The sequence below is a fragment of the Dermacentor andersoni genome, chromosome 11 (assembly GCF_023375885.2).
Source record: "Dermacentor andersoni chromosome 11, qqDerAnde1_hic_scaffold, whole genome shotgun sequence".
NCBI classification, from domain to species: domain Eukaryota; kingdom Metazoa; phylum Arthropoda; class Arachnida; order Ixodida; family Ixodidae; genus Dermacentor; species Dermacentor andersoni.
In genome coordinates, this window is record NC_092824.1 from 102,288,094 (window position 1) to 102,301,958 (window position 13,865).

The following is a 13,865-nucleotide window of genomic DNA, read 5'->3' on the forward strand; positions in this document are numbered from 1 at the left end:
GTATCTCCCCTGCTTTTCTTGTATAGAATTAAGGTAGCTGTAGAACCTCTGTAGATATTCTTCCGCGAAGGACGAGTCAGTAAGACGAGAAACTATATACAGATTATATTTACAACAACGGTTGCAGCGCTGACCGGTTAGATTCACAGCGCGAGCCCAGTTCGTTCTTCCTCCTCTTTTCTGAAGTGATGGCGCCCACGCGCATCGTTCAAACAAACAAATACCACACGCATGTAGCAATACTGTCCAAGCTTTTTACGTAAGCGTTCTGTACTCCTTGATTACGTAGTGCCTCTATGACTGCTGGTATCTCTACTGAATCAAATGCATTTTCGTAATCTATATAAGCCACATAGAGAGGCTTATTGTACTCTGCAGATTTCGCGATAACCTGATTGACGGTATGGATGTGATTCATTGTAAAGTATCTCTTCCTGAAGCCACCCTGTTCCCTTGGTTGACAAAATCCAGTGTTGCCCTAATTCTATTGGATATTATTTTGGTAAATATTTTATATAATACTGGGAGCAAGCTAATGGTCCTATAATTTTTCAATTCTTTAACGTCTCCTTTTTTGTGGATTAGTATGTCTGCATTCTTCCAGTTTTCTGGGACCCTTGCAGTCGATAGACACTTCGTATAAAGAGCCGCCAGTTTTCCAAGCATTATGTCTCCTCCATCTTTGATTAAATCGACTGTTATTCCACCTTTTCCTCCTGCTCTTCATCGTTTCATGTCTTGCAGGGCCCTTCTGACCTCATGGCTAGTTATAGGAGAGTTTCTGTATCCTGTTCATTACTGTTTCTAAGTGAGGTATCGTGACTCCTCTGGGTACTGTATACAGGTCAGCTTAGAATTTTTCCGCTGCTTTCACTATATCTTCGAGATTGCTGATGATATTATCCTTCTTATATTTTAGTGCATACATCATGGTTTGTCTTATGCCAGGATTATTTTTTACTGATTTCAGGCTGCGTTCATTTTTTACGGCTTCTTCTGTCTTTCTCATGTTATAGTTTCGAATATCAGTTATTTTCGCCTTGTTGATCAGTTTTGACGGTTCCGCGAATTGCGTAACGCTGTGCGGCCGCCAGTCCCATACAACCGCGTAGAGCGCAGGACTCTGCGATTCTAGACGTACTGCGCTCACCGCGATACGTTAGAAAAACACCCACATAAGCACAGCAGAGAAGTGGCTACGTGAGGCGGTTCGACCGATAACTGTGGAAGCGTCATTCAAAACAAGTAATTGTTTTCCACTTCTGGCGACCTTTTCCCTTACTTCCTTTTTAAATAAAAAGATGTTGATGCATAAATATTCTCATAAACAACGGTTAACTTTCTTTTATTATTCGCTTTTGCTTGCAGTTTGGTTGTTGCCTTGGCTCTCTCCCTTAGTAGATCGCTTAATTTCTCAACCCCTTTGCGATTTTTTGTTTCCAGTTGCCAATTTTGCACGAAAAGTGCTATACAATTAGGGAAAAACAGACGAGGTAACGGGCGACAGTCATCTTGCTTATGTGTTTAAGGGTTATTGCAGGGTTTCATGATGGACGCTCTAGCACATTATTTTATTTCCCACCTCATCTAACCCATATCACGAGTATATGGTTCCGGGCATCTGCCAGCATCGCCGCGAGCCGTAACTCGACGAAATAATGAAGCAAAGGGAAAAGTTAAACGCAATTGGCGTTTTCTCCGGCCGCAACTCGTTCCATGAGAGTACAGATCAGCTGAGTAACAGCCGCATCCCTCTCCTGGTGCCAGGATCAGCCTAAACAAAGAAGGTTGAACTAACAAAAGCAACAGCTATGCGCGTGACGGTTGAATAGATGGTGACAACTGAACGCATCTCGAGTTAATCGCACGGGTGCGGAATCTATGAGAAAACTGTCCTTCACATTACAAGAGATGCCGATAACCAGCGCCATCTAAAAGGAGTGAAAAAGGCAGCATAATGCTGACCGATGAACAGCTGCCAAGTATCAACATTCATTTGGCGGCGCTTTAGGAATGTGTGAGGAGTGGTGGCGTGGGTGGGGAGGGGGGGGGGGGGGTATGCCACTTGATTTCGGGGGGGGGGGGGGGGGCCGGGCCCCCCCGGGGCCCCCCCCCTGGGTACGTGCCTGCAGTGCGCTGTCGATTTCGAATGCGTCGCGACCTCAATAATGTAGCAGAGTTCGCTGACGCGCTTGTTACAACTTAATCCGGTTATCGCGACGCAGATGCGGCTTCTCTCTAGGCTAATAGCGATAACACTCTAGCGATAATACTCTAGCGATAATACTCCAGCAATAATACTCCAGCAATAATACTCAAGCGATAAACGCAAGCATTTATATCACTGAGTGCTCGGACACTTTTAAAAGTTTCGTACCTAAGAATTGCCCCTTAGCATAATGACAATAAGTGAGCTCTTAAGAACGCAGCAAATGCTGAAGTAGGCACTTACATATTGTACTTGGACGTCACAAGACTTACATATGCATAACATTCAAAAGATTAGCAGCATAACTAAATGCGTCGCCAAGGGCCGCATTTTTTCTTGTTCTTTTTGTTTTTGCTTTAAGATTGGTGAGTGTGCTTGGCAAACAACAGCGCCGTTCGAATACGGCCCTATTAATTTTTTAAAAAAATTATTTCAGCCAACATCTACGTACAAGATATGGAAGCATGGTGATCAAGTCGCCGGATTTTTTCAGACGTACGAGAACAACATCACATTCGTGACGATTAAGGTTGGTACATGTGTTGCGCAAAGTTTTAATTTCTGGTTTTCATTGGTGTAGTAAAAAAAAATGTGCCTCTTGCGGTGTGTCCGGGCGTAATTCGTAGGAAACAACTCGCTTTATATATATATATATGTGTGTGTGTGTACACACACACACACACACACACACATGCGGTGTGGTCCACTTTAACGATATCAAGAACGAAAAATCCGATCGTTGTAACCGATCATCGCTATATATGGACTGCCGAAAAAAAAAAAACTGTAGCTCCGAAAGCAAGTTTGCCGACTGCGCTAAGAAATAGACGCCGTATAAAGTAGCCTGTGAAGAATAAAAGGTTCATTTGTACTTATTAACAGAGTATCAACCGTTAGACGCGCTGCAATAGCCAGAAATCCGCACTTGCTTTCGCAGGAGTTTGAGGTTCACCACTGCGGTGTACAGCTGCTGCGCGAACACTAATGGCAATAATTAAGCGTGCATAGAATCAATCAGCGACTCGATCGACGAAAGTGCACTTCGCGTGACCATCGGAGTCGGTGTCGAAGACTGGTCATTGTCAACCTCGTAGCCCCAGTCGCACAACGCCGCCGTATGTCGCGACAACGATCGCCCTGTCGGAGACCTCTGCATAACGAGGCAGCACTATCAGCACTCAAACTCGTCCATCGAAGCACCACGTGTTGCATCGTCACTAGCGACACGCTTCCAGAACTCGGCCATGTCAGCGGCTTCCGCTGTGTTGATCCCAATGGTTTCGCACAAGCGAACAAAGCCCGCCTTTTCCGTTAATCGGCGTGGTCCCTAGTTGCAGCCGTCACGATCGCGGCGCTCCTTTGTGAGCTCACACTTCGAGCTTTGTAAAATTTTCAGCTTCGTCTCAAGCGATGCAATATTGTCCTTTAATTAAGGGAAAATGAGACATCCACTCAATCGTAGCAATTGCTATAAAGGAAATCCATACGAGTTTCTCGAAGCCTCGCAGTTAAAGAAAAATTCTTTCTCCTCCGGGACTCGCACCCGGTACCGTCAAACATTGCGCTTTGTTGGCGCCATCTGCTCTCAACCGGGGTTGTCCGCTGCTGCTTCGGCGGCGCATTTCCGCGCTCGTAGAGAAGGAGGCAAAAGGCGGGCTCAGCTTCGCTTCGCTTTCCGCATTTCCCTTTCGTTTTCTCTCACTCTCTATTTCTCTCCCTCTTTCTCATCGCGCTTAGCTGGATCACAGGTGACGCGAATGCGAGGTGGCTGGCGCCATCTTGGGGCGCGCTGCGCCAGCTAGCGATGCTCTCCACGGATGTCGCAGTCGGCGCGCGGGCGGGACGGGGGTAATGGCGGCAGATACGAACTCGCGTAGGCAAACTTACCGCCCCCTCTGGGCGTCGCTTTTTTAAGGGGAACTTAGGAATGCAAATTTCACGATTACTTTTGGATGAAAAAGCGCCGTTTAGAAGCCAAATCTTGATCGTTATATCCGATATGCGGTGAATAACGTATCGTTATATGTATTTTTTTCTCTCGTAGCCTAACAAGTTGGCACTCTTAAGTTTGCACATCGTTATAACCGATAATTCGTAAGATGTGGTATTCCAATAAGTGGACTGCACTGCGTAATATACATATATATCGTGGGGACATCAAACTACCTCGAACAGTTTTGCTGCCGGCTTCCAAACTATGCCGAAATAACAGGATGTGAGCTGCTTAAAGGGCCAGACAACCAATTTTCACTGTGCCTATTTTTTTCTCTAATGTAATGGAAAGTTTACTGGTTAGTGTGGTAACGGGAAGAAAATGCCGTAGTATATTTTTTTATCAGAATTTTTCGCTCTGCAGTGAGGATGTAGTCGTTCACTGGAAACCTCCTGAAAATAGTGTTAGGTAAGCGCGATAGCGAATATACACCGGCATTATTGAGAGGCAGACAAGTGCTGCAATAACTGTGAAAAATTATGAAGTTGTTTATCAAGTCGAATGTCCTGCGATTCATGTTTTTCAAGGTCTTAAAGTAGTTCCGAGGTAATAGCTCCCTGTTTTCATGGTTTCCTGTCCATGTGCTTTGGTATTTACCCAGCCAAAACGAAGCCAATTCGTTCGAAAACTAAACCACGCTTTTACACGTGCTACTCAGTTCAGCGTGTTGCCGTAGCCAAGCGTGCCCCTTTGATTTCCGAAGCATAAAATGAAGCGTGAGTGTCTAATAACATACCAACTGCAATTTTAAGCAACGATTATATTGTACTTAATAGTAGTAATCTCATAGACTACATCCGAAGTACCAAGCTTTCGCGACCAGGCCTCGCCACTTACTGGCTTTTAAGACTTTCTTTGCGAAGTGCAAATTATAATTCCTACTTAAATCGCGAACAGTGTGCTGTATTGTATCACTAGGAATGATGTCATTTTCTTTCCCACGAATACTCAGAACACTTTCAGGCCAGTTGTCAGTTCCTTTATATAATTGTAGGCGAGCTCGTTTTAGAGAGGTATTTTCTTACCTCAGAGTAGGAAATATGTTTTCCTGCGCAAAAAAAGAAAGAAGAGTACACGGATACATAGGCTACCGTTTCAACGTGGAAAACTGTAAGCAATGGTATATCGCATCATTCAAGTTTCGTTGCAGCGGGAGGAGATTGGATCAATCAGCTTCCTACGAAGGTTACCAGAGGGAAATGTGGCGTTGTGATCGTAATTCAGCTGCGACGGAAGTAAAGGGTAGTACATGAATTCGTCTAATTTTCGAGCTTCCGGCTGCGTGTACTTTTCTCCACTCCATCGCCATTAACACGCTGGCTGGACTGTCAAACTTGCCGGTTTTGTAGACGCTAAAGCCCCCTATAGTAATTTTTTATTAATAACTCTATGGGATAGAAGGCAGGAAGTAAGCTATAAAACCTCTGGCCATGCACGTGGCGTTGAACGCGACTATGGATTGTGCTATGACAAGCAGACAAAACCGTGGCCCCACAGCTCGCCAAGGGTGATTGCACAGTACGGGCCGTACATAAACATTCAGAAACACATAGGTAGAATCTTATCCACTAGGAGCAATGCAAATTTTACAACACGATGACACCCAGGATGCGAGCAACATTCCAACAATTTGTCCTAGTTGTCTATCGCAGCGGCCAACATATGTGTAATTGACAATTTCGGAGACAACATAACGCAGAGGCAGCATCTTTACATTTTGCCAATGTGTGTTCTCTCACTGACGCGGTCTACTTTACGACGCAGGGAGCCGGCCACATGGTGCCTGAGGACAAACCGGCACAAGCCTTGCAGATGATCAAGAACTTCATCTACGACACGTCGTTTTAACTAAGTCCAGAGTGCGTCCAGATCAATGCGAAAGATAAATTAAGCTGGAACTTCTTCAGATTGCTAATTCATTTTCTTCTCCGATTGATTTGCTATCAAAGTGCACGCCAGGCTGTACAGAAAAACCTCGAGAAAATTGTATGTTGCTTTGGATGTTACTGGGCCTAATTGATCACTGACAAATAAAGCAAAGGGTAACACGCTCCTTCACCCCAAAGTACATAGACTACGATTTTATTTCTTACGTAAGTGCTGTCTAAGATTGTCCGTTACCACGGCGATGAGTTGGTTTTGCCTAACGGGGGCCGAGCTATCCTGATATATTATCGCGAACCACCCTCAGCCAATTGCATGTCATGTACCATGGACTAAGGATACGGTAGGGACGGCTACACCATGTCACTGTAATTGAATATGAACATGGGAGCACCCTGTCGGGCCACTTGGATTTGAACGAGAATTTGCTACGTGTTTACTGTTGTGACAAAGAAAAAAATTGTAATATCAATTACCGTTTACTCGAAGTTATCACCTAACAGAAAAGTTTTAACGATGTTCTGGCACTATTCCGAACACTATTCCAAGCAGTTTGTGTTCAGGCTGTAAGGCTTAAAAAAAAACGCAACCAAATCTCGAAGGTGTTTTGAATTCTCATAATTAGATGGTGCCAAAGTATTAGCGTTGATATGCATGAGGACGAGAGTGCTACTAGCGGGCAATGCAAATAATTTACAGTCTTCTGAATGTACGGTGCAATGTAACGATAAACCTAGCCCTTAAGCTTAGCCCAGAGAAATCGAAAATTATTATATCTAATGACGGGACGAGTAATGATGTATAAATCCAAGTATAAGTCATTACAATAACCAAGCAATATATATAGTGGAGTGTACGAATTAACGAAGGGAAGACCTACTCTAGCGTACACCAAAATAATCTAAGAACGAAGAGGAAGCGAAAAACAACACTAATGATAGAAAGAGCACAGTGGATGTACAATAAATACGAGGTGGTGCGAGGAATCAGGAAAGGTGTAATGGTGCCAGCGTTAAAGGTCGCAAATGCCATTCTGCCCACAAAATTAGGTATTTTGTCGAGATTGATGTTAACCAAAGATTGATCGGCCTTTTGGCTTTTGTGGCCTACGGTGAAACCAGAAAAGACGAAGTGCAAGATGACGTTGGTTGCGCCTGTTTCGAAGTCAAGAAATCGTTCAGCAAAATTAGTTTTGAGGACTGGGGAATACGGATGAAAAGAAATGTGCTGCTTAGGTGCACAAATGTTTCTACTTTAAAATCGTGAACACCAAATACGACAAGTGGTCCGTAATGTTAGCAGCGAATTACAGGGTAACTGAAAGTGTAATTAGACAACAAGGAGTCATGACAAAGGAAGGGACAGAAACAGACACAGTAAATTGTATGCAAAGGATGAAAACAAAACAGACCGTGGAGATTTGCAAGAATGGAAATCAAGAAATTAGAAGGTAAGATCTGTAACACAGCACAAAGGACAGTGTCTTGCTGTTAGAAGCTCGGGCTGGTTGTCTTAAGGACAAAAACACACGGAAGCAAATAATGACAACAGGATGAGCCATGTGTCTGCTGCAGCGGAAATCCGGAGACAACTCACCACATCCTAATGCAGTGCGAAGGAATTCATCGAGTGAGAATCGTAGGTAACGACCACCTTCCTGAAGCGCTAGGATTCAAAGCGGTTGGAAACCTTAACCGGTCAGCAGTCGAGAAAACCAAGAGATATTTAGAGTAGTCGTTGAAAAAAAAACCCAGGAGAAAGATCGAAAGTACCCGATCAGTTGCATTATTAAATAACTGTACAGGATAGATAGAGTAGTTTTGAAGAAAGAGGAACATGAGGGAGGCATATGCAAAGTGCTAAACTGATAAGCATCTACAGATTACATGAATAGCTCAAGCAAACTAGGTAACCATTTGTGACCTCTCAATTTCAATATAAATACTTATCCCCCTTTGTTATGTTTGAGTTATGTGAAACGCTCTGAAAGCCTTATTTTTCCTGCAGCTTTTATTTCCTCTGACGTTCGAGCGTGGTACGTGACGACTGCAAGCTAAAATGTCGATTTCTCAGTATGTATATACCGTGGTACCGCGGAGAGCCGGCGCATGCCCAGTGAATCAAACTTATCACGGCAACGAATCAAGTATCACGCAAATGTAATCACTCTTATCATACCTACCGCTGCAATGACCGACAGCTTTAGCCACAGCCATTGCGAAAACTCTCTTACGCAGGATTGTTCGAGGATACGGGTTAAAGAAGCGAGCAATGCCGAAGGTTACAACTGCTTGCGCACATTACGATCTTGCACTTTGCTCACACGTCGCATTGACATTCGACAACATACCTGCGTCGTTTCCGGTATGGCTTTGGAATGGAAGCAGGAAGTGCACGGAAGAAGAAACCCCGACCAATATAATGACAGAATATGAAATTGCATTTTGTGGTTTGTAGTCTCGTCGGCATAGCTCAAGCAATGCATAGAAAGAAATTTAGCTATAGGTTCAGGGCCGCTCATACGCCGGAAGGAAAGGAAGCCCTGTAAATATGAACACGGCGCGAAGTCGTCGAAGTAACTAACAAAACGTCTTGACTAACAAGCACGTATCACTGCTCGATGACACGTGCTTTGGTTGTCACATTCCAGTGGAATCGTTGCTCAACTGAGACAAACTGTAAAGTTCTTCACGGGCGGATGATTTAACTTCCGGATATACTTGGAATGCTAGCTTCAGAAAAGCTCACACGGCTGATTCTGATATTAGCGCACGGATGCCGCTCATATCCCGAAGGATGAGATGGGCGATCAATTTTTGAACGCGGAAAACCCAGGTTAGAGAGCAGCTTTGTTGGCGTGCTTTCTTAAATGTTCTGGCGAATATATGTACATATTTTTGTATTTCATCACTGGCGCAATGACGGTTGATACCGGGGAGCTACCGCAGAAACGACCAAAGGCCTACTGCAGCTAGCTATTTTTAAAGGTAAGTATAACTTATAGATAAAAGCTGAACGTTGACATCAGCGTTTTACCAGCGCTTCTACTCCCGCTGACAGTGACCTTACCTCCGACGGGATGTCGCCAAGCAAGGCCGTTGTATGCTTGCCCCAGCAGTCACTTCAGTGCCATTTCGCAGGGCGCAACCACGCGCTTTTGTCAGGAAACAAGACAACGAGACTCGAACGATAACTTCCGCTTGCCTGCAAGAAAAGAACAAATTAGTTATATTTGTCTACTTCGTAGCACGTGCAAACGTTTTTGCCTGCTGCCTGAGCGTGACAGGACGGAAACACATCAAAAGAAACCTGGTGCATTGTTGGTTTTATTTTTTTTAAGTTCATACGTGCAGACACAGCCACTTGCAATATTGCTGGACATTTCTATTCACGTTTACATGGAGTGGGAAAGCACATATTTCTTAAATGTATCCAACTGCTTTTACTATGGGGCACGTTTAAATCCCCGACATTGAAATTCTTCGCTCTTTCGGCTTGGTAACACGCACAAACTGTGCAATTTGGCAGGCGTCACATTAAAACAAGAAGATGATCATGAAAAGAAAGAAACATGCAGCATTAATCTTGTGCACCAACGTTCTGAAAAAACAGCCATTTCAACTTCGTATTTCCTGTCGTGATAAAAATGGGCAATACAGTGGAATGAAGCGTTGCCATGTGTTTGAGAATATTGAGACACTATATTCAATCGCCAAGAAACGAAGATAAACTACAGGTAATATGATAACGCCCATGTCACTCTTACACTGTGAAACACAAACAGAAAAGTTTATGGATAATTTCATTGCGAGAGTTCATCGACGAAAAGTCATTGTAGCTTTTGGTTATAAGCCTTTACGTTCGCCTTGCAGAGAATAACTACAGGTGCGTTCCAAAGTAACAGACCTCCCAGTATTTTTTGAACGTGATTTTACATCACTAGTCGGAACAGTAACAGGTAATACGCCTGTTGCCAAAGTTGCCAAAGGTAGTTCCGAAGTTGCCAAAGGCAGTTCTAGAACGCTTTTTGTGCAACAGTGGAGAATGTGGTCGCTATAAAAGGTCAATCATAGAAGAGCCAGCAACCCAGCCTGCATCGGTGCCGCAAATATGCCTTAAAACTTCATTATCAAGAGTTACAGAAACAGCATTAGCTTGCGTATGCCTCTTTAAAATAAGCAGTTTGTTTGCGCGGCTCGACTTTGACAGTAACTCGTAACTTTTGTTTGTGACGTCACATTTCACCAGCTGGAAGTCACTAGGAGGTACCCGAATTGACAAACAATTTGTATGTTTGCTCATATGTCAAGATCACGTGTATTTACTCTCCTGCAGCACGATTCTTTTAAAGGAAAGACGCAGGTGTATGTACAAAGCCTAGATATAGTGATGCATAAGGAAAGGCTCGAGTATATTGAAGGAATTCCTCCGGATACGGTGCTGGTGTTTGCAAAGTATTCGGTAGGTTTCAGACAGTGGCAAAACGCACACCGAGCACTTCCAAAGTGTGTGACACATCCCTTTTCGTTGATGTACAAGTTTCTTGAATTAACAGTAATCTGCAAACGCATTTTCAAAGCACTCATCAAGGGCCTGATGAATATCCTCCAGTCGACATCTTTGAAAACGCGTAAGAAAATTGAGGTAAGGACCAGAGACTGAGCTAGTTCTTCGCACGATAATCTATGAATAGAGAAACGAAGGTAGCCTGCGAGATGAGCGATGGAAAGGGTGGTAAACTCCAGCAATCCACTGGCGAATGATGCCTTCATTGTCTGTTGACTTAGCCACAATTTCCGTTTGGAGACGGGCGTTGTCGCAGAAACGCCCAAGAAGAGCTCTGTGTACCGCAACGCAATGTAGCTTCCAGCACCAGCCGCGCGCAGGAAATAGGTTATCTGCATTCTTAACCTGCATTAGTGACACAGTCTACAAGTCAAATATCGAGAACGGCTGTAAATAGCGACTAGAAATACGTGAACTTGCCACGAAAAGAGGCTTCTGCCAAATTTTCGCACACATTCATGGCTATGAGCGGTAAAATGATTTAATATTTTCCTGATATTTTGTTACCCACGCATTGCGTGCAGCCAAGACCAGATGGCTTTCAAACAGTTACGAAACATCATAGACGGAAATTGAAGTTGTGCATCACAGTCGCCTGTCATCAGTGCCCAAACCTGATAAGTGCCCTTTTAACGGAACACTAAATGTAAACGATAAATCCGGTTATACAGGCTAAGTATTCTTCAAAGCCTCGTTTTTCTTTCCTACCACGCAGAAATGTTGATCATTAGCGCCAAAGAGTAAAATGTCATCTCATGGAGCACAGCCCAAAGCCACAGCCTCTGAGTCTACAGCACGGGTTCGTGCGCCGGAGTGCGAAAGAGGTAGAGCAACGATATAATAACTATTACTTATTATTTTCACCCTTTTGGTGGCAAAGTAAGCGACGACCAAACATGCTTTTTTCAGGATGTGTGTATGGATAAAGAGAGAGGAACACATTTATCGTTTGAATTTCTGAATGATTTTGAAACTAGCCTGCCAAACACGCCGGTTTAGGTTGATCACAAAGAGTAAAAACAATACCTTTGGTGTTTGCTGGTTTGCATGCAAGTGGAATGGCATTGAAAATAAATCCCTGACATTAGAACCAACCGAGACTTAAATAAAAATTATTAGCGAAGACTTTTCTTTCTTTCGTTATTCAGCAGGTGAAGCAAGTAGGGTAATTTGATTGATATCGTTATATTTGGCAAACAAGTTCTGCGGAAGCCCGCACGGTGGAGGAAAATTCAAGCAAGGCAAGAATTTCCATCCACCCGACTGTCGCACGAAAGCTACAACGGAAACGTTATCCCGTGTCTATCGCCTAATAAACAACACTTTAATCACTGTCACTGGTGTATCACAGCTAAGGTTGACCATCTAACCTCGCCATCTACATGCTCGTTCTCCTGAACGGTGCCGATATATGGGCAACGTTTCGTTGACAATACAGCATTTAGGAGCTTGGGTTTTGTCATCCTTCTCTGGTGTGTCCTGTTGTGAATATCAGTTTTCGCAGTTTTACGGAGTGCATCAGTCTACGAACTGAGATGCTAAAAAGAAAAATTACCTCAATTCCATAGCTGGGCAGGCTGGAGTCACACTCGTAATAATATAGAGCGGTAACAAAACGAGAAGCTGCGTACATTCCATATCAAAGCAGCAAATAGGTAGTGACAAAGACAGGAGTTTTGCTTCCAAGTGATCTTGAATTTTCCAATCTCCAGTTTATATGAGATAGGATGAAGTGAAAAAAAGGACATATCACGCAAACAACATATTAACAGAACTGATTATCAGTTGTAAGTGCAGCTTTTGTCTTTGCTCCGCCTTCTTAGTTATATGGCTTGTGCTTGCTTTACCCTCGAGTACGGGAGCTCTGACTAGCGAGTAATGCCGCATTACTGAGTAGAGGCGTATCGAATGACGTCTGGGCCTGACTACTGAAGCTGGATTCCTGGCGGAGTCGTGTTACTCTCCATGTCACGCGCATAAAAACTTCGGGAGGCACGCTCCCTGCACTATCAAGTGTCTTCTTCAGGAAAAATTTATTACGTTTGGAGAAAAGCACGAAAACCATGGGCCAAGTTACAGCATTTGCGTCAGACTGCTGCTGGTTTGCAAGGAGTAGTTTTCTATGAGAATTTCAGCTGCCGTCAAGTGCTCCAACTGATGACCTACGAAGCTTTGCGCTCGTAATCACTCAACCCTCATCTATACACAAGGTGGGTATCCTGCAATGCAGAAGTATATACGCAAAATCGAACATAGTTGAGCTGACATGACCCTGGTTATAATCAGTTTCCTTACGGTACTAACACATATTCGTCATGTTTGGTATTTGCTATGGTGATACACACTGGTTTTGAGGAATATACATTCTTCAGGTACGTATGCCTTGCGCCAAATCCTTTGAATAACAAGGCAACGAATAATTGCCGTTGCTAGATTATTTTGCTGGAGATTCAGGAGTGTTACTGCCGGAGTCGGTGCATGCCAGTGCGTACCAGAGTACGTTCAACAGTTAAATACACGATTGTAGTGCACGTGCAAATTTATTTTCTCTGGAATCGGCCGACATTCTAGCGGATGACTTGTGCTTCATGACGCAGGAAAATATCTACAGAGCTGTGCAGCGTACTGACATAGCTTCTGCCAGCACTTGTAGCTGCAGTAACAGCAAAGTCAGAGCTGCACATAAATGTGTTGCCTTTAACAGCGGAACACACTTTACATATTCTGAGCGGCGACCGAACACATTTCCTTGCTGCTATCAATTTGTAGGGATGTTGCATCTCTGGTTTGGATATAGTCATAGAAAAGTGTAAATAAGTCACATTTTAAATTTATCTCGTTGTGAATGATAATCTGGATGCCTTTGATCGGATGTAAGTAACAATACTTATAATGTCGCAATGATTGAGGAAGCAATAAAAGAATGACCACAACATAAAATCGGTGAGATGAAAACTTCACGTTGGACAGCGCAAGACGTATGCAGTGAAAGATAAGCAGGGTAAGGTCATCAGCAATTTCGATGATATAGTAAAGACAGAAGAAATATTCTGTACTGACCTGTATACGTAGCTGTAGCCACACAACCTTTATTGGAAGTAGTGATCAACACGATACTGAGGCTCCTTCAATAGTCAGCGATGAAGTTAGATGGGCCTTGCAAGAAATGCCTGGGGGAAAAGCGGGAGAAGATAAAGTAGCAGACGATTTAAT

At 43.7% G+C, this 13,865-nt stretch overlaps 1 protein-coding gene and 1 long non-coding RNA gene across 2 annotated transcripts in view; one reads left to right on the forward strand and one right to left on the reverse strand.

The window, feature by feature from the left end:
- Positions 1 to 6,270, forward strand: part of LOC126539178 (lysosomal protective protein-like) — a 24,367-nt gene extending 18,097 nt beyond the window's left edge. The window contains exons 10-11 of the mRNA XM_050185926.3: positions 2,646 to 2,738; positions 5,967 to 6,270. Of these exons, the coding sequence (XP_050041883.2) occupies positions 2,646 to 2,738; positions 5,967 to 6,050 (177 nt within the window). The 3' untranslated portion in view covers positions 6,051 to 6,270. The remainder of the gene's footprint in view (positions 1 to 2,645; positions 2,739 to 5,966) is intronic.
- Positions 6,271 to 9,153: 2,883 nt separating this feature from the next.
- LOC129386883 (uncharacterized) overlaps positions 9,154 to 13,865 on the reverse strand; it is a 31,064-nt gene continuing 26,352 nt past the window's right edge. The window contains exons 3-4 of the long non-coding RNA XR_008614184.2: positions 13,713 to 13,822; positions 9,154 to 9,290 (exon numbers count right to left, since the gene is read on the reverse strand). This is a non-coding gene — a long non-coding RNA (uncharacterized lncRNA). The remainder of the gene's footprint in view (positions 9,291 to 13,712; positions 13,823 to 13,865) is intronic.